The sequence below is a fragment of the Apis mellifera genome, linkage group LG6 (assembly GCF_003254395.2).
Source record: "Apis mellifera strain DH4 linkage group LG6, Amel_HAv3.1, whole genome shotgun sequence".
In the NCBI taxonomy this organism is placed as follows: Eukaryota; Metazoa; Arthropoda; class Insecta; order Hymenoptera; family Apidae; genus Apis; species Apis mellifera.
In genome coordinates this window covers 14,698,327-14,726,013 of record NC_037643.1, presented here as the reverse complement: position 1 = coordinate 14,726,013, position 27,687 = coordinate 14,698,327, and the positions used below count along the sequence as shown (strand labels likewise).

Below are 27,687 nucleotides of genomic sequence, written 5' to 3'. Positions count from 1 at the left end.
TGGATAATTGCCCAAACTTGCCTTGTGTCTACTATTACCTAACCTGTTATTATTATCTCGAGCTCCATCTCATGTTCAAATACAAATACAAGAACCGAGCACACCGTTTCAATTTTCAATTTTTCGAAAAATATAATTTCCTTTCGTTTTGACAAAACGATTCTTATGACACAAGATTCTCACGTGTCCCTGGAAAGGAGAAACCAATTTACTCGAGCGGTAAGCTGACGTCGTACGAAGCAATTTGCCTCTCTCCGCCACCTAGAGAAGCAACTTCGTTTACAAGAGGACGTATTTGTCCAAGAATGCGCGGGACCTGGCTCTTAAGGGAACGTAGTCGAAAATTGAAGGTGGAACACACAAGGGTTGGTCAGCAAATCATGACTTGCCAAAGAGAATTCGAGAAACTCGAGGAATCCCTGTTGCCTTTTCCCCCACCTCCAGTCTCTTTCTCCTCTCTCGGCCGACGGAGGGCGAACCTAGGATAAACCTGTTATTCCTCCCAAAATGCCACGGGGAATAACAAGACCGCACCGACAACATGATTACTATTGTCAATGTTTGCTCCATCCCCTCCGACCAAATTTCGAGGATCCTCCGACGCGGAACTCAAACAATCGTTCCGTTCGGTGAAATCTGAATTTTACTATATATCCGATATGCTTCGAGCTTTTGCTTTAACTCGAACATCGCGATGCAATTATAAAGTGAATTCTTATTTTACATTGGAATTATATCCTAGTTTATTATTATTTTTATTTTTACCATGGTATTTAATCACATATAATTATTAATTCAAAACGAAAATCTATATCTAAACTCTGATTAGAATCCAGAAAATTCTAACGTTGATATAAAAAATTTTTTCATTTCTCGTAATATAATATACATAATACATACATAATATATATAATATATCGTATACATAATATACGTAGGCTAATTACGATCTGTAACGAGTAAGTTTTAATTTATAAATATAATTTTGTATTTGAATAGTTAATATATATAAAATATTTCCTAATAACTTCATAAATGAAAATAATTTTTACGATTTTGAACGTTCAAATTCTCTTCTGTTGCTATGTAATAGCGTGTTGTGTCAGGATCGTCAACAAAGCGCGTGAAGTGGGGATAAATGGTTCTAGCGAAGCAGTTCTCTTACCCTTGTGCCGTCCTACGAGACTTCTTTCCAGCGAACAGCACGTGGAGTTTACGTACGAAAATGTTTGAAAACAAATCATAAAGATCGCGTTACTTTTAATGATTTGTATATATAGTTTGAACGGGCACTTTTTAAAGTGAAATAGAAAGAGAAGTGAAACAAGATATATATATATATATATATAATTCGTTTTTAACAATATTCAGAATGCTTCTTTTAACTTAACATTAATCATCCTTTGTCACAAATATTCGCTAAAATTATCGATGCTCACGAATTATAAATAACATCTGTCAATAAAAAAAAACAATGTTATTAATATTGGAAAAAAAAATAATCCATGTCTAATTGGTGTATGTAAAATATTCTCTATGATGTTTATTTTAATTTTCTTCATTCGAATTAACGATTTAAGAGTTTGAATTTTTAACTAAATACTTGATTGGCTTATGGCTTATAAATTAAATATAACCACGTAACGAATCTTGTTTCGTTCCACTTCGATAAGTGGAACGACAGTTTTGTGGAACATCCGTAAATCGTTACGTTGTATCGTGGATATTGCGGCGCATTCAACAGTCGAAGGGCAGAGGAAATGAAGGTCTTCGAGTTGGCAGCACAGATCCTGAAGTTGGCCAGCAAACTGAGGAAATCCGGAACCCGAGCTTGTCAGATAATCCGAACTCGACATCAAACGCTTAAGACATCGTGCTTCTTCTCGTGCGACAACTATACGATGGATTCGAGAAATACTATTGGCTTCAAAGAATCTCTATTTTTTTTTAGTATTATTTTTAATAAAAGTATGATATAATTTTTTAATCTAATTTAATTTTTAATTGTATAATAGAAACGTTTTGTAAAAGAAATTATATTGTAAATTACTTGAAATTTATGAATTTATAAAATTAACAAAAATTATTTTTTTTATTAGTTTGCGATAATTTTTCATAAAAATTTATCGAGAAATTTATAAATTCAGATTCTGAAAGTTTAATATATTTTTCTTATCGAATTATGATTTTTTTTTTTTGTTTTAAAGTATGCCTCAAAGTAATTAGAATATTGCAAAATAAAAAAAAAAAAAGAAAAAGGAAACAAAAATAAACTTTTTTCAAGATTTTCATTATTTCACATTATGAATTTCAAATAAATAGTATTTACTTAAAACTTCTTAAACAACGTCTGACTTTGAATATTTAAATATTACAACGAAAAATAGCAAAAATGAGATATTTCCTTCGACGATGAACACGCTCAGAAGCTTTTTATCTGCATCTCCGTTAGAAACGAAGTAGAATATCGGTTTAAGATTCTCTAAGAAGTTGAATTGCTCGTTCCTCGGAAATTTATTCAATTTCGTATCGCGGTAACACGTTTGCAGAACAACGTTTGGGGACGTTCGATCAAAACGGTTCAATAAACGATCCACCCACGAACGAGTGGACGCATTCCAAAGTAGCCCCGGCCTTTCGTTGATTGTACGCGACGCGAATTCTTCTCCTACTCTCGTAAGGAGAGTAAAGGTTCCCTTGCACCGATCGATCCAATCGGTATTCCCTCGGCCGAGTCTTCCCTTCGAGATATATATCGCGTCCAGAGATCCTCGAGAACCGTTATTGGATTTTATCCCGACCGACCTTCCCCCTCCCTGCGACTAACGATAAGATTGAATTCGACCGAAGAGAGAAAATCAAAAGATCTCGATCGAAACTATCTCTTTCGTCGTTAAAAATGGTTTAATTTTAACGTACAGTCAAAATCAATCTTTGAAGTTTGTCAAGTTTTCCAAATATTTAAATTTTAATGCTTTATTATGCATGTATTATGAAAAATATTTCCAGTTGAAATTACGATGGAAAGTAGAGGAGTGGAAATTTTTCAAAGTAAATTCAAATTTTCTTAGAATCGAGTATTTTTGCTTCGAATGAAATATTTTGCGATAAAAAACGACGAAAAATGGATAGAAGTTTAAAAAATATGGCTGTGCATGATGATGACAATGATAAAAGTCTTTTTTTATTTTTCGCAAGATATATTTATATAAAAAAAATTCAGGTTTGAATTTCTTGGTCGAATCTCTTAAATTTAAAAATCTGGAAAGTTCGATCAAAAAAGTTACCCAGAATTTAAATTAATGGAATTTTTCCATTTTAATTAAGAATCCACAGATTTTAAACTGAATTCTAGCTTTAAAATAAAAACGGAAGCTATCGAATAGCTGCACACTATATTCAACAAATCGAGAAATATTGCATGGAAAAAGCAATAATTTCCATGCGATTTATAAATGTACGTTTAGAAGCGAAATAATGAATATAAAACCTTTCATTATCGCGGTTGACGCATGACCATTCGAGAGTTTCCTCTCTCTCCCCCCCCTACGCGTCCCATTTCTTTTAGTTTAATCCAATTCTCCGTATCTATATCTATATATGCGCTCATAACGTATATTCTTCGATCACAATTTCAATAAATTTATCGTGCAATTATTATTAAAGACCAATCATCTATCACGTTTCATTTCTCGAGATACGAAAATGTTCTGGATCTGTTGATTGCAGAGCCGGTCACAGAGATCGCCGGAGGGCCGGATCTGTTCATCAATAAGGACAGCACGATAAACCTGACGTGCCTGGTCAGATACGCTCCCGAGCCACCGTCCACGATCGTTTGGATGCACGATCGCGAAGTAAGCTGAATATTTCCGAGGCAAGATCTCCGATTCGTTTTCAAATTTCCCACTCGTGTATACTCGTTTTAACTCTTAGCACTCGAATGCACGTCCCTCTCAGGTACCATTCGGAACAACGATAATATTTATTTTACGATTCATTTTCTTTCAGAATATTCGCCTTCGTGAATAGATTCCTAACCTCTTACGAAACAGATAGAACAATGTAATGTCGAAATAGGTGGATTTTCTTATCTCAAATTAAAGGATCGGTCCGAGTTTCACAGTTCAATGTTATTTTCGAAGTTTTTGTAAGCGTGGAACGTAGCGATGATTAGTCTCGAGCGAAGTGGAAGCGAGTTTGAAGAAACTGACGATAGAGAGCGCGGGAGAGCAGACAGACGAAGACAGAGACGAAGCAAGAGAGATAAAAAAGAAGGCAAAAAATAAGAATAACAGACGGTGAACGTTACGTATGACGAGAGTTGAGAAGCATTGTAAGGACGAAAAGACCATTATAAAATATCACGCGAAATAACGATACAGAGTTTAATATTCAACAAACTTAACTTAACTTTCTTTATACGCAAGATAAAATATAAAAGTTTCATACGGGAAATCGTCTCGAGTTTGTCGAGCTCGAAAAAGCCTCGAGCGCAAAGGGTTAATATCATCATTTTTTATTTCTCTCTTAGACTTTTAATCGAAATCAAAACTTACTGCGCAAATTTGCTACCCCCAAAGCTTTTGTCAAAGTAAATTAATCTTCTCTTTAGATTTTTAATCGAATTTTTTTCTCTCTTAAAAACTTTCGATTTCGAAACAAAATTACTCGAGTCGTGATTCATTTCGTTAAAATTTTTTAGTAAAGAATAATAATAATAATAATAATCGATATTTTCGCTCTTCTTTCCTTTCAAAAATCATCGCTGGCACACACGGATTGTACGCACACACGTGGCTAACCATTGTTATCCTATGATATCGATTACCTGTGTGCACCAGTCGAAAGCGTTCCTACGAACCGAGTTATTTATGAAGTCGGCTAACAAGCTCGCGATTGTTCCTGGACAACGATGCGTGGAGGGAGGGCAGGCGCGTAAATAAAGATAGCTGGAACGTAAATTATTCACGACTCGGATAAATCTGGTATTGATTGAGGGGCCGAGGATGGCCCTTCGTCAACCATGATGATTTATCATCTATCGGAGAAAACCCTATTGTAACCAAACCCCCTTCCTTCTCGTCTTCGTTTATTACGGAACAATTGAAGAAGTGACACGGGTGGAACACATCGTGAACGAGTTGTTTTTTTTCTTGCTTTTATTTTAATCTCGTTTTTATTTTAATTCGTTCGGCGAAAAACGAAGACGGATAATTAGTCATCTCGTTCGTTAAGATGAGTAAATCTTTTTTTTTTTTTTTTTTTTCTTTGTATATATAAGCGTTCGATGAATTAGAAAGAAAAGTTAGAATTTCGAGATCGAAAGTGTTATATGTAATTTTATTATCGTAAGGTGATATTAAATTCGTCAATTTTTTTTTTCAAAATTCAGCAAAATTCTTAATTATTCGACAAATGATCCAATTAAAATTCCATGCAACACTACATATAGACAATAAAATGGTTCTGCTTAAAAAAATAACGAATCATTTATTTATTATTGTGACATTGTTGCATGTAAACAAAACGTAGCAGATGAAAGTAATATATTCGTCAAAAAAAAAAAAGTTCAAGAGTTACAAAATCTGACTGTTCTTTAAGATTAAAAAAAATTCAGAATTCTTGATCAAATCAATAACAGATCTATCTATTATAAAATTATTTGAATGAAAGATAAAACAAAAAATCGATAACAATAACGTTTATCTAAAGACAGCATGACGAGTGAATAAATAAATCTCAAGGGTGAATTAAATTCATAAAAAAAAAAAAAAAAAGAAAAAGAAGTCGTCTACATAATAGAAATGAAGAACGAAATAAAACATCAGTCCATTTAGTTGCATTGTTACCGACCGCGCCCGTTTACTTAAAAACACGAAAGGGGAATAGTAGCGTTGAAGAGTACGGGGGACGTGTTTTAAAGGCATTTGTTCCGTTGGAATGGATCTCGCCACTCGGGGAAGACACTTGTCCTCCCCCCCCACTCCCCAACGTCTGGAGTGGCTCTATTCGGCTGCAGCCACGAGGTAACGCTAGGCGCGCTCTCTGTCTGTCTTCTTCTTTTCTGTTTCGCAGGCGATTAACTTCGACTCGCCGAGGGGCGGGATCAGCTTGGTCACGGAGAAAGGACCCGTGACTTCCAGCCGTTTACTAATCCAGAAGGCGATCGAGAGAGACGCAGGCCAGTACACATGCTCGCCAAGCAACACCCTCTCGAGCAGCGTGCACGTCCATATCGTCGATGGTAAATGGAAAGAAAATAAATTTCAATTCTCTGATCTTTCTCTCTTCTTCTTCGAAAATTGAACGGATAATTATTTTTAATAGTTATTATTATTTCGAATACTGCATCGTTTCGATGAAGTATTCGAAATCTTTTTGACTGTTTCGTTTCATCTGATGCAAATTTGAAATATTTACAAAGCAATATATATATATATTATAGAGCAGAAAAATTCTATTCCAATTTTCGTGAATAAGATTCTTTTCTTTACGTGCGAAATGATTAACAATATCGAATATTTATTTATATTATATATTTATAATTTTTAAAAATAATTCAAGATCGTTTGTCCAAATCGAACAAATTTCACGAGAATGTTTCGTCTTCCTTGTAGAAAAGCTGGTTGAAAATGGTTTTGCATCGCATTGACCCAAATAGGGGACCGCTTTAAAATTAAATATCGGCGTGTTTTGGTTCGGGGAAAGGAGCGACCGTTATTACAATAACGCGGGCATTATCTTGATTCGTTTTGTTGCCGAGGCGTGGCGCTTGAAACACGGCGCAAACGAGTTTTCGTAAACCGGCGTAATCAAAATGAAATCTTCGGTCGGCGTACAAGTTGGCCCCCTTTCGCGCGACATCCCGAGCGCAAACTTCGGGCGGAAGAGTTTGCCGCGAGTAAACGCGCCGCGTTCCAAACAGTTTCGCAAGTTTCAGAAATTTCATTTACGCATCGCTCGAACGTATTAGAGGGCGACGCTCGCCCGTACAATTAAGTTTAATTGCTTGAAACATAACGATGTCGAACGATTGTTTTCAACTTTTTAAAACCATTTCTTTAACCAGTCAAAATTATATATATTTATTTCTCTCAGAATTCACGTTATTTTTTTTTTTAGATTTAACAAAAGTGTTTATTATTAATATATATATATATATATAAAATAACGAAAAAATGATCGTTATTTCGATCTCTATATTTAATCTATATTTCTTTATCCAATATAACGTAAGGAAAAAAAGTGTGAAGAGATTCGTTCCGATCTCTCGTCCCGCGACAGCGACAGTCTCGCGTTATCTTATCGCTCTAATTCGTTACAATGCAATGGGAAGGAAAAATAGTGTTTTTTTTACATCGCATCGTAAATTTCCGTTTGTTGCAGAGCATCCAGCAGCGATGCATCACGGAAGCGGCGACAGAATGGCTGCTACCCTACTTACCCTCATCCTACTTCTTTTCACGATCATTTAGCCAGCGTTCGGTTTTCATATAGGATAGCGACTTTAGAGCCCCGCATTTCTGAAATCGAATCAATTTCTCTCGATTATTCTATCTATCGTAAAATTATATTATTTAATTTAAAAAAGGAGAGAAGAAGAATTTTTGAATTCCCTTTTTCACCTCGACGAAATTTGATCTTGATGAGAGTCAGAAATAAATTAGATTTAAAATAAAAATATGGAACGAAATTTTTAACAAAATAAAAAGTAATATAAATCAAAGAGTTAAAATTCAAACCAATGAACTTTTAAATTTTATCTTCTTCCTGAAAATTTTTTTTAAAGAAATAATTTCTTGCTCTTATTTTCACAATTAGAACAATCTTCCAATTTGATTAATTTCAATTTTGAAAAATGTTCGAACTCGAAAACTGCGAAAGCCTTCGAATTTCCTTGTTCTTCATTTTCCTTAAATTTTTAGCCATAAAAATCCTCTCCCATAGATCCCATCTCGAAACAGAATCCCCATGAATCAACGGACCGGATGCACGTATGTAATTTCACGATCGTATAGTGGAGTGTAACGATGGAACGACTGGTATCGACACTGGATTTAATTAAATAAAAACACGTACGTCCTTTCGTGGCGTAACAAACTCGCTTCTTTCCACGTCATCGAAAAGTTTCGCCAATTCTATACGTTTTATTCCTGGAAGAGGATAAAGCGCGTCGAAGCGACCCCGGCCAAACTTTGTTACATTTCTGTTCCTGTCACCGGGAAATAGAATCAACGCCACCCAGAACGATGTAGAACGAGCGTAGAATCTTCCGCGTCCCTTGCGGCTGTCTAATGGATTTACGAGAAGAGAGGGGAAACGAAATCCACGATGTGAACGCGGAATATTAATTTCACGTCGTGATTCCGAAGAATTGGAATTTAATTTGGAATTAAGTTCAGACAGATTTGCAAAAATTTTCCTGTTCATTAATAATTAAAAAAAAAAAAAAAAAAGAATTAATAGAAATGACGAATTAAGACGAAAGGACGTAAATAATAATATAATGTAAATATATGCGTATATATATAGGCACGTGTATATTTTCCCCTTATTTCGAAGAATTATTTATAATTTTTTTCTCATCCGTTCGCTTTATCATTAAAAACGGAACGTAACACGTTTGAATTTCGCGCGACGAACGAGCGTTCATCGAGCACATTCATTGATTTCAATTTTCATCGTCGATACGTAAGATCGTTATGATTTTCTGCTTTACCGGCAGAGAGATTGGGACGAGAGAAAGAATCTAGGTTGCGTCGTCTTCGCTCGCAAGCGACTGCGAAATTATTTTCTTCGAGCAAATTTATCGATGAACGGAGTTTGTTATTGGTGTTTCGAGCACGCAGATTTGTTTAGTGTACAGTGCGATAAATATTACAAAGGAAACGGTGGATTGCGCTCGCGTCGAGAGTTTTATGTTGTTTCGAAAAATAAAAAGAGGTTATGTCGTCAGCGTTAAGGATCGTGAGTGCAACGATGCGTTGCACGAGTTTAAGGAGGAAATGTGTTACGGTGGATTTAAGGAAAGGAACGGCGGAACGGTTTATCCCGAAAGCTCGGCGGGGCTATTCGTACTGATTACCACTTAATTCCCCTGTTTTTACGGAACCCTCTAAACCATTGTGATTACAGCCTATTTCCCGACCGGGCGGCGAAGTTACTGCCACTTTCCACGGATACTTTTGCGCTGTCGACCGGGTAAAAGCATGGTTATAGAGCGAATAAAGTGAAATATTCTGTCTAACCGAAGAAACCAAGTTTAATTGTATACGCTTGCGTTGGCGGGGAACTAGGTAACGCTTTTAAAGAAAAACCGACGAATAATTTTCACCAACTGTTTGTTAAATCGCGTCAAGTTTCTTTCCTCGTAAATATCTTTTGTTTATCAAGAGAATTTTATGCTGGAAAATAAGTAATTGAAAATCGTGGATGAGGAAAGATGCGATTGAATCGGTCATGCGAAAAATTTAATAAAGTTAAATAATAATTCGAAACGTAATAATAATAATAAAAATAGAGATTATACGAGAAACGGATAAATCTTATTCGAACGAATCTTATTCGTTTTAAATAAATTACTCGAAGTAACTTTATTCGAAATTTTTCACTTTTTCAACGGATTCATAGTGTTTCGCAAATTTTGAAAATAATTATTCAAATATCAAAATAATAATCTCTCGTCAACGATATCACCTAGTTCTTCGCTACGAGAAATTCAAATTTTATTCTTCGTTTGTATATTTTTCTTTGAGAGGATGTAAATATATTGTATACCACCGTTGTTATTACGTTCGCTCCGTGAACAAGGAACGCATTTGTTTTATCCAAGGGACCATGATTGTTGAAGAAAGGCAAAGGAAGAAAAGGGACACGGTCTAATTGTTCTCATCAACGGATACGGTAAATAAATATATATTTAATTTTTCGAAATAAGCGAATCGGAAGAAAGGATATACGTTTGTATCCTTTGTCGGTGAACACGAGACGAATATCTCGCCCGAATCACATGCGGCAAAACGAAAAACTGCATTTCACGTTTAACTCGCATGTTGTAACAACACTATGTTGTAGTAGCTGTAAGCGTTTTTACGAAACAATGATGAGAGATGAATATGTATAAACGTATTAATAATCATTAAAAAAAAAAAATACACGATATTTGTTAGTTTTGAAAATTACAGGAACTAGCCAATTATTATTATTATTATTATTATTATAACTCCGTTTAAAAAAAAAAATTTTTTACAAATGTACATAAAGTTAAGGATCTTGAACTTTATTATATCGTTGTAGCAATTTATTAAATTAAGGATGAAATTTGACTCGATGTTCGATTTTATTTTATTTCTCGAAATTGATGAAAATATAATATTTAATTGAACGATGACGTCATCGAGATAATATTTTCCATCAATTTCGTTCTCTCTTAATCCTAATAAAAATTATTCTATTTTTAATTATTATAGATTATCAAGAATTGGTATAGCAAATTTTCCAAAGTCGAAGGATTTGAAGGGAAGAGCAAAAAACATTCGACGATTTAGCTTCGATAAATAAAGGTATCCTGAAAGCTCTCTAATACGAGAGACATTAATTAATTATTCGAACCGTCTTAACTTGGCGCGTTATCAATTATTCACAATTTTCATCCAAGATTGAATTAACATTTGAACAGCTATTAACGTTAATATTTAATTATTTCACATTTTCGGTCAGAATAAAATTATAAAAAATTGAAAATAATCAAAATTGTTCATTTTCATAAAACAAAATTTGTGATACGTACCTTTCGAAATTGTATAAAGTAATTTCTTTCATTAATTAAATTCAAAGATTCAAAAATTCAAAAATTCTTTAATTAAATTCAAAGGTTGTTATTAATTAAATATTTTATTATATTATAAAATTGGATACAAATCGTCAAAAAATTATAAATATTATAATATATATTATAATTATAAATAATTATAAATATTGGCTGAAATTTTTTAAATTTTTTCTACAGTTATTTTTCAAAGAAATTATTAAAGAATATTATTTAAAATTCTTAATCGTTTACGTTAATAAAGGAAGCAAATTAAAATAGCCAATTACGAAAGCGAATCACGTAACACGACATCTCAATTACGCAGAAGTAAAGAATTAAAAATGTCTCATAGATGTCGTTCCAAGACAATTCTAGTTAAAATTCTTCTAAAACATCAACACCACTTATACGCTTGAAATTCCTATTCCTTACGAGATTCTAATTCCTTCTAACAGATAAAAAAAAAAAAAAAATTAAAAACCAAAAAAGAAAAATGTTAAATTATCACGTCGACATCTCCAACGAAAATCTTTATTCTTCGAAGGATCAACGCACCCATAAAATTCCTCAATTATCGCCGAATCGATTTCCAAATCGCTTACATTACACAAACAGCAGGTAGCGAATTAAGGGGCTTCGCTTAATTAAAGAATAAAAAGAGAGAAGGAGGAAGGAGAAAAAAAAAATGGTGAAAAGGGGAAAATTATCGAGAGAATTTTTTCCTCTCTTTTTTTTCCTTCTCCTTCCCTTCCACAAAACCGTTTGCCTATATATTCGGCCGCGAAACAGCCCTTTCATTCACCCGGCCCCTTTTCTTTCCTTCGTTTTTAGCAAGTAACCAACCGTCCACGTCACATTTTCAAGGAGCCCCGGTTTTAATTAATCCACCGAGCGGGGGCCCACGCTGCTAATTACCCCTCCGCAACGAGAGACTTTTTCGCGCGTTCACCGCGCGCTTTGTAACATTAACCGGTCACCCTCTTCAATCTTCCGTTAGATTTCACCTCGCCTGTAGGCGTGTCCACGGCCCCCCCCTCCTTCCTCTTCCCTCGCGCGCGCGCCCCCAATTTCTCCGTTTCCTCTCCGCTCCGCTCCCCTTCTCCTTCTTCTTCCCACTCCAACTCGGCTAAGTATACACCACTTTTTGTTCATTCGCGGTTTAATGACGCGAGAAAATTCAACCGCTCGGCTGAAATTCGACCGTTCCTTGATATCTCGATCCTTCTTTAATTACCGCTCTTCTCTCTTTCTTTCTTTCTTTCTTCCTTCCCCGGGGGAGGAAAGGGGAGAGGAAATATTGGAGGAAGAAAAAAGATACGCTCGCTCCTCTGTTCGAGATGGAACGAAGCTTCGAAGCTTCGAGAATGGTGTCCGATATCTGGAGTTTCTTTCTTTCTTTCTTGGAAAGAAAGATAGTCGCGTTTGTGTATATAATTTGGATCGATTGTTTTCGTTGCGAACGAAGAGGACTTTCTTTCTCCCATATTATTTACACAATTTTTGTAAATAAAATTGATATAGAAAGAGAAACGTATAATTTTGAATAGCTTTAAAATAAATCAATTGTAAATTCTGTATTAGTTAACTATAGTTATACAGTTTTGATTAGCATGTTTTCATCTTGTCTTTTTATATCTTCTTTGAGTAATAAATTCTTTTTTTTGTATCGGTTTTGAGAAGATTCTATCGATTCAAAAATTCGAGACGAAGATTCGTATTAAACAAAGATAAATTAAAGTGTCTCCAGTCACAGTTTTCATACATTCGAGCGCAAATGGCTGAAGCGAAGAAATTGGAAGAGGCAGTTCAAAAGTTGGAACGTTTCGAAACTTATACATAAAACTCGAAACGATAAAAGTCCATTTTTGAATGGAATTAATAATCCGTGACGAAAAAGTTACCATTCTTCTTCAAAAAAAATTAAGAAACAATCTTAATACTCAATCAAATATCTCATCTCTCGTTTCGCCAAAAACACATTTTATTTTTAAAAAATAAAATATTCTGAGAAGCTTCTTAATTTCTTCGTCATCGAAATCATCCAAATTTCATAAAAATGAAATACAATAAAAATTTCGAAGATGTATTTTTTCCGAAAATTTCACGATCTGATAAAAACACGAACGATTGAAATTTTGATTTCAAGAAATGGAAATCAACTTTGAATCTAAATCCACCTCTTAAACGAACGTTCTCAAAAAAAAAAAAAAAAAAAATCTATCGAATTCGAGTATCGAATATTTTTTCTTTTTTTTTTTTTTTTTTTCCTTTCAAGGGTGAGAAGTCGTACGTGAGCCCCGTTTTTAATTAATCCCTCGGATCGAAAGAGATAACAGGTTGCGCAGGAGAAAGGATACAATTTTTAATTACTCCGTTCGCGCGAGAGAGTGTGGAGAATTTTGGGAGATTAATCACGGGGAAGCGGGGGGGGGGGGGGGAGGCCGCCACGCAGTTTAATATTCACACCTGGCCTGCCGCCGGTATCCGTATTCTAATAAAACGAATATCTTCTACGTTCTCGGGTGGGTTTCAAGATTTTCACCTTCCCCCTCCCCTCCCCTCCCTCTCGAGTTAATGAATTTCAATTAAAAAGTTGGCCGAACTCTCGCAGCAACAAATAAAGCTACACGGCCGGGAAAGAAGTTCTCTAATTGGAAGGCGAACAAATTGCGCGGCCCCGCATAATTATTTTCCGCGACGGATTCTTCCGTTTCGAACGAGAACGGAGGGAGAGGAGGGGAGGGGAGAGAAATCGTAAACCTCTTGTTCCCGATTAATTATCTCGGGTCGGAAGCGTCGAGTTTTTCGTGACGATAAACGAAACGAGACATCATTATCCGAGTTACACAAGAAGCGAGAAAATTTCTTCTAATTCGTTCCGAGGGATAGAGAAATCAACCTTTTTTTTTATCGAAACGTTTAAAATTTTTCGTTTGTGTAATATCATCGAAAATTTCATCTTCGAACGGACGAGAATCGAGTCAATTCGACTCGCCAATGAATTATTTAATTTATTAAACGTTCAACTGCACGTAGAGAGATATTTCGATCCAACGATTAATTAATCCAAAATTACAATTTACACAAATTCATATCCCATATCCGATATCCATTGATCACCATTCACATGATTCTCGACACTGCAAACTGCTCTACAATTGCAAACAATAGCGCGATTCCCAACGAGAGAGAGCGAGAGCGAGCGAGAGAAAGAGAGAAAGAGAGAGAGAGAACGCGCGGCATTTATGAAAAGTACAAAAGTCATCCGTCCGTCGGAGAGCGCAACAGGGACGAAGATCTATTCAACGACGAGCACGCTACGAGAGAGAAACGAAATCCAAGTCCGTTCGTCGCGCATGGGATCGGGACAACAGGACGGACGGATCAAAGTCGAGCCGCATTCGCACTTTGGTATCGTTTTGATTGATAAGAGAAACCCAGGTTGGTATCGCGTCGAGATGTGTACGACAATGGGAACGACAGATCGGACATCAGTCGATCGTTTCGATTCGAGCCAGTTACCACGGGGTTAATACAATGGGCCAATCAAGTAGCCGGTATACGCACCGATGTCTACGGCTATTTGTACGTTCTATGGCTCGACGTGCGTATTATGCCGTGTGGAACGCGGCATTGTGACAGAAGTAACCCTCGCGATGTGGACACGTCCAATCGCGAGGATCCTCGATTGATATTCTATCGCTTCAATTAGCGATCGTGGTAGCCGAGCTCTCTTCCCATTCTCCCCTCTCCCCCTCCCCCCACTCCCTTGCTTTGGATTCGAATCGAATCGTTCATCGGCTCGAAATCGATCGTTCGAGCGATTATTCAGACTCGTGAAGACAATTCGCGATGACTGGAATCGCGACGGATTGGAAAATTATTGAAATCGTGAATTTTTGTGAAGTACGTGGTTTTTGTTTAATTATTAGTGCGCATTAGTATTGATTCTGCGTTGATCACGAGAATTGTTTTATGTTATTTTTTTTTAAGGTTTTTTGTATTAAAAAAATCTTGAATCATTTGTGAAAGAAAGAAGAAAGGGCGGCGATTCGACAATTTTCTTTTCTAATACTTTATCAAAAATTTTGTAATTTATACGAAATATCGTATGTAATCCTATTCACTCAATAAATTATAGAATAAAGTAGCAAAATGATTTCGAATAATTTAAATCCTTAAATTTTCCATAATGTATTCGACAATATTATTCCCGTGTAATGGAAAAAAAAAAAAATCAAAAATATTCATAACCCGATAGAAATGATCAATTAATCAAATGATTAATTTCCAAAACCATGGTACCTCGTGAAACAAGACTAACTAAGGTAAACAAAAGCTGATAAATATGCAAGCGTTGACAAATTCTTACCTTAATAAATCAGAATTGAGTGGATAAGCTTGCGAAAGCGGGATCGTTAACGAACTACGGAGAGAGAGGCTTGCGGAATTTTGAGCAGGAAATCAGCGTTAACGGTGTTTCGCCACTTGGAAAGTGGATACGAGAGACGACAAGGATGGAATTTTCACGTGACCACGGAATTAAGCACGACCGATCGAGTTACGATCACTAGTTTGGCAAACACGTTGGCTCATCGTTCGTTGGATCCATCCGCTTCAAAATTCACGATTACGTATTCATGGCCGGTGGAAATAAATGGCGAGATCAGACTAATAATCCCGTTCTTTCCCGGAGGGAACACGCGACTCGATTGACCAGGTGGCGCGCAAAGCGCGAGCCGTGCTCGTTCGTTAATAGAAGATGGCGTTGCGAGCAGTCGACGTTCGACGTTTGCGGGTTGACAATAATGACTGTTTAACATCGAGTGTAATTTGTTTGGTTATCGGCGAGAAATTTTTAACGAAATGTAGTTTTTCAAAAGTGAAATAATTAGTCAAACATTTGATTTTTGTTTACATCAAGAGAGTCCAGAGCCAAAAATTTAATGGTGAAAGAAATATATATAATCGGAATAATTAAACGCCTCTCGAAGAATCGAATCGAATTCGAGGTTACATACAATCGTCCCAGTTATCTCTCGAAAAGAGACACGATCCATTCTCGTGGTTAACTTTGCCATGGCTACAATGGATTTGTAAAAGTTCAATTTAATTCGTGGAGATTTATGTGAGGACCGATGCATTCTCCCACGGTTCAACTGCTTCTCCCTTCTTAATTACGTCTCCTTGTGCCGTTTTACGATCCGCATTTATCACTCGGCTGAGAACATATATATATGAAACCTGAGAGACACATACGCGTTGATGTTCTATGTTAGAAGACGTTTAATTTTATAAACGTCTTTCAGCCTTGTCCTTCCACTATATTTCGCCCAAGGATATAAAACACAACAAGATTAAATCAATAGTACTATTAGTACTATTACTGCTATTAAATTGCTATATTTTATATGAAATATTGCTTTTCTTTCTCTTTCTTTATTCTTTGAACATTTTTGATTTTTCGAAAGAGTCGATTTCTCTAAATATAACAATTTACGTATGGCGTACGTGATACGAAAGCGTTCAGATTCAGAATCGCGTATTTTTGTCCTCGACTTTGCAATTTTCTTCGAATCAAGACCGCGGCTACGCGATTAAATTCGCGGTAGATTGAATGGGAACAGCGCTATAAAATCAGATAGCACGGGAATATCTTGTGGTCGGGTGCACGTAATGCGCGCGATCACGATTTACGAATCGTTGTGCGGAAGAGAGCGTGAAAGAAATATATCCTACTATCGGCGTTCGGATAGTCAGAAGCTATTACATCGAGAAAATACGTACACGAGAGATGATACGTGCACGTTTGCCGGCAACGAGGAGTATCAGAAAAATTTCTTCTGTGAGTTATTTCTTCGTGAAATAAAATAACTAGCTAGTGAATTAATCTATCTGTTCATCGATTGCTATCAAACTTTAGGGAAAAAAGTATAGAAAAAGATTCAATTTTTAATTGATTTGGGATTAAATAACGAACCGTGTAAACTACTAACCATTCACCAATTATCAGTATCAAAATTCATGAGAAAAAGTATAGAAAGAGATCAATTTTTTCAAACATTCTCGATCCAAAATATTCAATTAATTTAGGATAGTGATTAAATAACGAACTTGGTATCGGTATCAAAATTCATAGGAAAAAAAGGAAAGCTTGCTGAAATAAAATTCGATCCAAAATATTCACACCAATTTCGAATCGCAATCAAATAAACTACGTTACTAACCGTTCATCAACTATCAGTATCAAAATTCACGAGAAAAAGTATTTTCTATCCAAAATATTCAATTGATTTAGGATTACTACACATACTAACCATTCACTTGATATATAACTAATCGATATCAAAATTCAAGGGGAAAAAAGAGCAAAATCCTTTTCTGGATTTCGTTTTCAAGATACTCGCGCGATTAATAGACGATCGGCCTGGATCGTTCCCCATTTCTCTTCGTCCGGAGTGCGCATTTTTCCCCGCCAACCTTTCTCCGCGCCGCTGCGCTGTGCGGTTTCACCTGTCCTGGCCGCCTCTCCCTTCCAAAGATTTATCTTCACGCGCTTTGGAAACTCGGCTCGCCTAATCGAAAAAATAGAGTTAACTGTTAAAATAATTCGCATCCAAATTTTCCTCGCGTTTCTCGAAAATTACAATCGATGAACCTTCGTCGAGATTTTTGGAAATTTTTTTCTTCGAATATCGAACAAAAATAATTTCCAAGGATTCGAGGAGATGGGTCGAGCGGGGATTGGAATGTTTGCGAATTGTTGTTTTCGAGAGAGAGAGGGGGGGAAATGGAGGACGATAAAGAGGAGGAGGTGGCTTGTTTAATTACCACGCAGTCAGCACGGCTCTCGCGGGCCAAGGATAATCGTCGATCTCGAGGAGTAAAGGTAAGGTTTTCGAGGCCCTGGCGGGATTGCAACTACGCCCAGGAGGGTGATTCTCGCTCTTGTTCCGCCACTTTCGGAAACACGTCGTTACGTTTTTGCCCGGATTACGTTTCTTATCGCGAGCGGCTGACCGATTTCGAGAATAGCGATGGGATCGAGTGGAGATGTGTATCCGAACAAATTTTTAAAAAAGTGAAATTTATAATGTGAAGTTAGGTACGAATTAGGTATTAAAAATTTCGACAATTTATCGAGCGGTTGATCGATTTCGAGAATAGTGATGGGATCGAGTGGAGACGTGTATCCGAACAAATTTTTAAAAAAGTGAAATTTATAATATGAAGTTAAATACGAATTAGATATTAAAAATTTCGACAATTTATCGAGGTGAGCGATTTCGAAAATAGTGATGGGATCGAGTTGAGACGTGTATGTGAACAAATTTTTAAAAAACTGAAATTTATAATGTGAAGTTAGGTACGAATTAGGTATTAAAAATTTCGACAATTTATCGAGGTGAGCGGCTGACCGATTTCGAGAATAGTGATGAGATCGAGTCGAGACGTGTATCCGAACAAATTTTTAAAAAAGTGAAATTTATAATATGAAGTTAAATACGAATTAGGTATTAAAAATTTCGACAATTTATCGAGGTGAGCGATTTCGAGAATAGTGATGGGATCGAGTTGAGACGTGTATCCGAACAAATTTTTAAAAAAGTGAAATTTATAATGTGAAGTTAGATACGAATTAGGTATCAAGAATTTCGACAATTTATCGAGGCGAACGACTGATTTCGAGCGAGAATAGTGATGGGATCGAGTGGAGACGTGTATCCGAACAAATTTTTAAAAAAGTGAAATTTATAATGCGAAGTTAAATACGAATTAGATATTAAGAATTTCGACAATTTATCGAGGCGAGCGGCTGACCGATTTCGAGAATAGTGATGGGATCGAATCGAGACGTATATCTGAACAAATTTTTAAAAAAGTGAAATTTATAATGTGAAGTTAGATACGAATTAGATATCAAGAATTTCGACAATTTATCGTTCGAAAATAATTGGAAATAATTATAGTGTCACGAATAAATGTTTATTCCAGCATTTTAATAAATAATTCAATTTCAACTTTATTCGAAATTTTTAAGCTAGTTTATTTTTTTACCAGAATTGGGTTGATGCGTTATACGCGCTAAATTTTGATTTCACGCGATGACGAAAAATTCATTAATTTATTTATTTAATTACTTTTATATTTTTACTCTCCAAATATTTTATATTTTTCATTCTTTTTCTTCTTGTTAAAAAAAATTAAACTCGCAAAAACTCGTCATTTTGACGTCAAATTTAAGTATTGTACTTAATCGTTACAGATTCCGATTATAAATTTTTCGAAATCTCCGAAACGAATCGTTACAAAATATTTAGAATGATACGGACAGAAATATCGCATTTGACGTAAAAAAAATGAATATATTTTTAGTTATTATTTCCTCCCTCATCCTCTCCCCTTCCCTCCCTCCCCCCCCTTCGTTATTTTCCTTCTCTCGAGCAAATTAAAAAATAAAATTCCGCGTATGAAATTGACATATGAAATCTGATTGTTATTCCATCCACGGATGGAAAAACTGTCGACGCGAAATATTTAAAATTGTTCGTATTGAGCGAATGTCATCGAAAAAAACTTCGAACGACGACGAGAATAAAACGTTCCGGTTTATCTTTCATCCAGAATAGCATAGACAGAGATACGATCATTAATAATATAAGACAGAAAGAAAGAAAGGAAGGAAGGAAGGAACAGAGAAATTTGTATCGGGATCCGATTCGCAAAAGGAAAAAAAAAGAAAAGAAATAAATAAATAAAAAACGGATCGATGCAACGGCTAACGACTTTTCGTTTCGATTTGTTTGTTTCGCGCACACACAATCCGTCGAGAAGGAAGTGGGTCGCTTTACCGAGCGAGCGAGCGAGCGAGCGAGCGTCAAAAGAATTTTAATCGAGTGACGCGAATGGTTCAACCAACTGGAATAAAAAATCCTGCGGTTAATTAAAAATGTAAAAAAGGTGAGGCCGCGCTTTAATATTGTCTAATAACGAAATTCGAGGGAGAAACGGGCGCGGATTAATAATAGAAAATCTCGCTCGCGTTTAAAAAAAAAAAAAAAAAAGGGGAATTAAAAAAAAAATTAAATTCGAATATTCATTAACGTTACGGTGCGTTATTTCAAACGGATTATGAACGCGTCGCGGCGCATAAAAATACGAGGAGACGGCCGGCCCATTACTAATTTTCCCTGCCGCTTATAGTTATCGATGTTCGAAAATCTCGTTGCGTAAAAATTCCTTCCCTTCTTTTTTTTTTCCCCGTCGAACGAAGCTTTTCGGAGAGTTTTTGGAGAAATGGAACCCATTTGAGAGAAAAAAAAAAAAAAAAAAATTCTCGCGCGATTTGATTCGACTTTCAATATTGGCTTTTTTTCGTTCGGCTGGAAACACGAGAATCTGCATAACGTTCGAAATGTTTTACTTCGAAACAAAGGCCGGTTGTTGTTTTGCAACGTGGGATACGAGGTTACCGCGGAACCGATTCAATTTCAAGAACGCGCGCTATTCGACGTACTTAATATTACCGGGTCCGGGATATGCTGGTTATTTCGAAACGTTTTTTAAATTGTTTCGAAAGCGGACGGAAGGGAACGTGGGATATGACGATACCGACAGTGTTCGAGCATCGTTTATGAAAGTTCTTTTTCAACGGTCGACACGCTGTCCATCCGTTCGACAGCGATGTTAAAGGGAAAATGGTTTGATGAAAATAGTTTGACACACACACTTTGCTCCTCTATTTCAGCGGTTAAACGTACTTTTTAATAACAATGTTCGAAATATTGATATTAAATTTTTTTTTCTCTCTACAATTAAACGGCGGATATTTATAAAAAATTTGAACGTCAATAAAATTTGAATATTTGAAGAATAAGAGAAAATTTCCATCTAAGCTTCATTCAGTCGTAAAAATTTTTATTCTCAATCTAATATATATATATCGTTAATTGCAGCATCCAATACTGTGAAATGCGTTATAATTCTTGTCTTGAGGGTGAAAGAAATATAAGGAGAAGTTAAGTTTTCTCGTGGCGATTACGAACCCGCATCATCCCTCGAGATTAGCACATCTTGGATACCTCGTCTCTTTAATGAAGATCTCGTTTCTCGTTAAACGTATCATCTCGTAGTATCTGGTATATTACGTAAACGTATCGATACCGTTTTATCGAAAACGAATTTGTCCCTAAATGAATATTCACGCAACTATCAGAATAGTTTGGATAAGTTTCATTAAAGCTCCTTATTATCGCTGTTAATCGGATTTGCGATCGAGTCCCTGCTTTACTCGAATAATCACGAACAACTTATAAAATTTTACCTCCAATTTTCGAAATTCTCACGATTGTTTAAAAAAAAAAAAAAATCTTGAATTTTTCAATTCAAACCACTCTCTTTTTCACCCAATATTAATAAATTAATTTAATTTTCGAAATTTACTTACTTAATTAAAATAAATGATCTCTGAATTTTTCCCTATTCCCTTTGCGGTTCCCATACATTTTGCCCAAAAATTTCGAATCGCGCACATCGCGATTCGCATTTTACTTTCCAAATTCACTTAATTTAAACATTTCGAATTCTTTCTAAACCATTCTTTCTCCTTTTTTTTTTTTTACCCAAAATTCTTTCTCGTAATTTGCTCGAATTTTTTCCTCCCTCGAACGCATAATTCTCCACTCGAATCCATTATCTCTCCGGGGGGATATATATTTATCGAATCGCGAATAATTTTCTTAATTTAAACGAACAATCTCGAAATCCTCACCGAGGTTCGCATTTTTGTTTTCACCGAAAAAAAAAAAAAAAAAAAAAAAAAAAGAAAATTTCTCATCGCATAATTCTCTCCAATTCTTTCAATTCAAATAAACATTTCTCTCTCTCTCTCTCTCTCTCTCTCTCTCTCTCTCTCTCTCACACACACACACACACACACACACCACACACACACACACACACACACACACACACACACACACACACACACACACACACACACACACACACACACACACACACACACACACACACACACACACACACACACACACACACACACACACACACACACACACACACCACACACACACACACACACACACACACACACACACACACACACACACACACACACACACACACACACACACACACACACACACACACACACACACAATCTCTCGCGAAATACATACATTTGCATTCGCAACTTCGATTGAAATAAATCTCTAATTTTTTTCCAAACTCGACCCCCCTCCCCTCTTCTCCTCTCTCCGTTTATTTCGGCCAAAAAAAAATTCCTTGGAAGCAAAAGAAAAAGTCTCGAATTTTTTTTCCCTCCTCTGAGAAATTTTCCCCCTCCCCGCGAGCGCGATCATTCCTCTTTTCTCGAATTTTTTCCCTCCCTCCCTCCCTCCCCTCCCCCATTCCGCCCCGTTTCGTTTCGGGCCGCGTTTTAAAATTTATTACGAGCGTAGTCGCGCGTGTGTCGCGGGCAAAAGGCTACACTCGCCGCTTTTTGAAACGTGAAAATGGCGGTTGGTAAATGGTGTAAAGGAGGGGAGGGGAGGGGAGGGGAGGGGAGGGGAACGAGCGCGATATGAAATTTGCGCCGTGTTCCGCGCATTTACGCAAACTCGGTTTTCGTTAATGTGCCGCACTCGCGCGACACTTGGACGCGCTGTGATAATATCTTTTGGAAACCAAAGAGAAATCCTTTCCCTTTCTTTCTTTCTTTTTTTTTTTGGGTTAAAGATATACGTCCACGTAGGAAGAGTAAAGATTAATTTCTCTCAAAAGATAGATACTTGGGATCGATTCGCATTCGTGCGTGAATATCGAAAAATGTTCGACGAGTTCGATGAATTTTTTTCTACTTTTTTAATATTTCATTTCGCCGCGTTTTTTTCGACTCGATGTTTTTCGAGATTTCGAGATGAAATTCAGGGTGTATTTTCATTGAGAACGAGGACGTATTATACGGATTCGTAGATTTAAGTACGAGGAATGCTCTTTCGTCGTTGATAAAAAAATTCGTCGATCTTTAGTCGAGTTGGAAGCTTTCTCGTTAATTAAAATAATAATAATAATAATAATGGTGATGAACGATATATGGAATTTCAGTAATTTATTATTTTTTTACGTATCAATTTATTTCCAGGAAATTCTCCATACGGATTCAATTTTAATAATTTTGTCCACGTATGTTGGCATATAACAAACACCAACTCAAACAAATACGTTTATTTAAAAATTCACTTATTTTTGCAAAATGGATAGCAATGTTAAAATCATTAAAATAATATTTATTGAAAATGTAAAATAAATATCAAATCGAAACAATAATAATATTTTTGTATTCAATTAATAGCTTTACATTCTCCCACTTCGTAGACTGGGAACAATCGTTCGAAGTCAATAATACACTAAAGTCAGAGAATATAAATAATACACTATTAAAAAGACTATATCTTCGTCTCAAGAATCAATAAAACGTCCAACACGATAAACTCCCTTTGCGTTTACACAATTCTAACATATTGGCCAACACTTTCGTTCCTCGTCACATCTTGTCACTAAAGTTTATCGTTCGTTCGACCAAAGCCTTCTTCCCCCTCTTCCCATCTACGATATTTACCTTTTCCGAGGCTCGACGAAGCGCGACGAGACGTCTCCATATTTGTTCCGCCGATACACATAACCTCTTCTTCTTACAGCCGCTTAACCGAACGAGAAATTCTTTCGGCCACTTATCACCGCTGCCAGTTGGCTCCGGCAATATTTACACTTCTCCTTCCTCCCTTTCTTAATCCAAGGTTCCATTAATGGGCAACGTGGCACGACGTACGACAAAGTGTAGCGCATTAGCACGAGCTCGACCATAAAACTTGGCAGGAGGACGGTTAACGGCCATCTTCTTGACTCTTTTAGCTCTGCCCTCTGCCGTAGATCTCGCGAGGCTTATCCACCTTGCGCTGATTAAAACCGTCATTAGAAGCCGTGTTACGCGAGCGAAATTTTCTTTTCTTTCCTCGCCCGCTTGAACGTGTTACGTTGGCGAGATTTCATTAACAGGCGTATGTAATTTCATCCTCACGAGAGTTTCGTCTCTGTCTCCGCGTGGAGAGAATATTCCACCGCCGATTTTTCACATTTCGTTGTTTAATACGCGGTGGTTTTTCATTGGGTGGGGATAATTTAGGGGAAATTCGTTAGGGGGATTTGGTTTGACGTTTTTAGGAATACGAATGTTTTTTTGAATATTGTGATATTTTTTTTTTTCATTTTGGCAAGATTAATCGGGAAGGTAGAGTTTTAATATTTTTTTAATAATCCGCAAGATTTCAAATAGCGATGAAATTTTTGTTTTCACGTGGAATAATTTTCCGCGTTGCGAGGAAGGTGGATTATTGCAACGATTTTTTTTTTTTTTAATTTTTACCTCAAAAATATAGTATACATGTGTATAATTTAATTACTGTTGTTTTTTTTAATATTCGAATTAAAATAAAAAAATAATCGAGAATCGAATCCTCATATATACATACATATATATATATATATATATATATATATATATATATATATATATATCTTCGATAATTTTGGAAAGCACGTCACAGGTATTCCGAACTGAGCAATTTATGTAACTTTCGCATAGCGTTTCGAAACCGAATACCGGCTGGAATTCTGAGAGGTTGAGGAACACCGTGGAGATCGAAACTATATCGAATCGTAGGTTTGGAGTTTCCAGTACGAACTGGTTATTTCGCGACAAGGGAAATATTGTAGGAGCGAAGAACTTTTGCAAATAAACGAGCTATCTTCATAGATACGCGCATGTATTTCCATATATCATGACGTGTTATCGCGTCTCGTCGATTCTGTTTTATCATCATTCATTATTCTGTAAATTAATTAATCAACCGTGTTGTATATAAAGAACGCGTAAAATTTTACTCGTTACGGGCATTAATCATTATTTTCCGTCAGGCGTGATGAATGCTAAACGATTGGTTTGGGAAGGGAGAGAGAAAGAAAGAATTATTCGAAGCGCATGAAATTATGTATCGATGAATAAAAATAGAGAGGAAAAGTTTGAAAACATTTATATAACGTACAAAGTCACGCGTGGCTTTGTATCGAAACGCGATATTTTTCAGGTATTTTGCAAAACATTTCCAAACCCATTGTGCATTGATGCTGATAACGAAACGCTGCGTCAAATAGATTTCAATTCAATTCCCCATCTTTGTTTTCCCGATATCATTCGAGCTAATGAATACACAAATTTGATATATTGTGTTGTGAATTCGTTACGATTCTAATTTATGGAAGATAAAAACTGATTCTTTTTAAAAATTTTGATAAACAAAGAACTTTTGTATATACTCGATATAAATATCGAAATATATGCCATGTTTGCATTCACGCGAATTAGTGACAAACTATCAAAGAAGAAACTATACATTGAACGCGCGTCTGCTTTTTAAGGAGGTTTTACATTGCTCGATTCGCGGCAGAATGAACGAGAGAGGGGGAAGAAGAACTCTTGCGGAGTAGCCTCTTTCGAAGGTATTTGCACGTTTCACGCGTCGATCGCGCGCGGTGCAATTATACGGAAGTGTTTCGAAATGGGAGACGTGCAAATATTCCCTCCATGTTCGACGTTTGAATTTGCCTACGTACTTGGACACTGGAATGTCTCTTAATATTATATCGAAAGGACGAAGATTCCATTGAGTTACCAGGTAATGTTTATTCGTAGATGATAATATAAAGAATAATTTCTTGAATTGATTTGCATTATTAGGTTAGAACAAGTTCGGAAAAGGATTTTTGATTCATAGTAGATTAGAATATCGAATATAAATATAAAATATCAGAGATTCTGAGTAAATTTTTTCATTTCTTTTTTTTTTTGTAAATGTTTATTTACAATTCAAAAATAGAATTGGATGCACACAGAAAATATTTGTATATATTTTATATTAAATCGGAATAGATGGCAGCACTGACATGAACATAGAATATCAGAGATTCTAGCAGGAAATTTAAGAAAATTTTCTCATCTTTTTATACATAGAAAGCATTTGTAAATATTTACGATATTTATTAGTTTAGAATTATTAAAACGGATTCATGAGGAGAAGGTAAGTAAAAAGTACCACTAAACATAGAATATCGAAATGTTCTAAAATCAATTCTAAGTAAATTCCCTTGTTTTTTTGTTCTCACAGAAATAGAATTGGATGAACACGGAAAGCGTTTGGGTATATTTACGATTCATATTAAATCAGAATACCAAATTATTGGAGGTAAGCGTGGATAAGTAGAGGGCTCCACTGAACACAGAATATCAACTCGCCAGAAATCCTAGAATCAAATCTAAGTAAATTTTCTTACTTTTTTTCTTTTTTTTTTTTTATAAAAAAATAGAATTACAAATACTTCACCAACTAAAGTAAATTTCTAACTGAAGAAAAATTCAAGATTCCTGAAAATAATTCCAAATCGCGAATAAGATATTACTTCTCCCTTTCCCTCAGCTTTGCAAACAAACGTTTTAATAACCAGATAATCGTCGACCGATTTCTTTGAAAAGTTACAGATTGGGCACGAGTTTCCAGGAGCGGGCCGTGTAATTTTGAAAATTACGAGACACACGGGGAAATATATACGCGTAATTAGAAAAGTCGTTGAATTCCTGGGAGCGGGGACCGATGATTGACCATGCGGCCGGCTTAAATGAAGCGACTGGCGGCCGGCCGTCGGTGGCTCGTAATTATCGAGAGACTCGGGTTAATTGGCTTGACCGCTGCACTCGTCCCATTTTCAACGCGTTTCGCTGTAATTTAAAGTAATGCAATCCGGTTTCTAATTAGCGCACTCTATTAAAACCGTACAGAAAACTGTCGACCTAATGTACTTTCCTGCATTACCACTACTTACACACCTTACTGCTTACTACCTCTGCTATTTTTTACGCTCCCCTCCCCCCCTTAATTAATCGCGGATTACAGGGAATAGCCCGCGGCCACTCGGTTTTGCGCTTCATTTTTCTTTTTTTTTTTTTTTTTGTTTCAGAAAAATTTTCTTCGGTTTTAAAAAATAATAATTAGACAAAAACATGTCTTCTAGATTTGAATCCTTTTTCTTCGAATCCTTGAAAAATCACGGCTCGAGCCTGAAATTTCTATCGCTTTAGCGTTAAAAGAAAATTTTGAAATAGAAGTTTATTTTTTTTTTTTTATGAAAATAAACAATATATATATGTGTGTGTGTGTATGCGATAGAAAAGGTTTAAATTGTCGGAATAATTTTATTGCCAATCAAAATTTAATTCAGAAATCATAAATGAATGTTGAAAATTTTTCAAACAAAAATATTTTCTATCGTTGGAGAAAAATGTTAGCATCTCAAATATAATAAATTCAAGAGAAAAATAGGATGACGCGTTGCAAGTAACACGAAACTACTTTTAGCCAGACTTAGTCTTTCGATTTTTAAAGCTGTTGCGCGTTATTTTTATCAAAAAACAGAAATATGTCAAGTGAAATTACTAAGTTAAAATTATATGAAATTATAATTATAATTATAAATATATCATAATTATAAACTCGAGAATTTACGCTCATTTTATATTTCGTTTCTCTTTTCAAAAAAAGAAAAAAAAAAAAAGAAAAAAGAAAAAAAAAGATTAATTATTCGAATATTTTCGCGCGTAATGTATCCTATGTTCGCTTTTGATCGTGTTACCAAAAAAAGAAAAAAAAAAAAAAAAGAGAAAGAAAGGATGCCTTACAGAGGAAATACATATATTTCGTATGCCTCGCAGATATTTCACTTTACCGAAAAGGCGGACGTGCGCT

At 35.8% G+C, this 27,687-nt stretch overlaps 1 protein-coding gene and 2 long non-coding RNA genes across 3 annotated transcripts in view; 2 read left to right on the top strand and 1 right to left on the bottom strand.

The window, feature by feature from the left end:
- LOC100577636 (zwei Ig domain protein zig-8) overlaps positions 1-10,328 on the top strand; it is an 81,375-nt gene extending 71,047 nt beyond the window's left edge. The window contains exons 5-7 of the mRNA XM_003251536.4: positions 3,730-3,857; positions 6,079-6,247; positions 7,390-10,328. Coding sequence (XP_003251584.1) covers positions 3,730-3,857; positions 6,079-6,247; positions 7,390-7,478 — 386 coding nt within the window. The 3' untranslated portion in view covers positions 7,479-10,328. The remainder of the gene's footprint in view (positions 1-3,729; positions 3,858-6,078; positions 6,248-7,389) is intronic.
- Positions 1-24,330, bottom strand: part of LOC102655870 — a 30,168-nt gene extending 5,838 nt beyond the window's left edge. The window contains exons 1-2 of the long non-coding RNA XR_411892.3: positions 23,454-24,330; positions 15,186-17,388 (exon numbers count right to left, since the gene is read on the bottom strand). This is a non-coding gene — a long non-coding RNA (uncharacterized LOC102655870). The remainder of the gene's footprint in view (positions 1-15,185; positions 17,389-23,453) is intronic.
- An 879-nt stretch (positions 24,331-25,209) lies between these two features.
- LOC102654995 lies at positions 25,210-26,895 on the top strand. Its single transcript, XR_411872.3, has 2 exons — positions 25,210-25,566; positions 26,056-26,895. It is a non-coding gene; the product is annotated as an uncharacterized LOC102654995 (long non-coding RNA).
- The last annotated feature ends 792 nt before the right edge of the window (positions 26,896-27,687 follow it).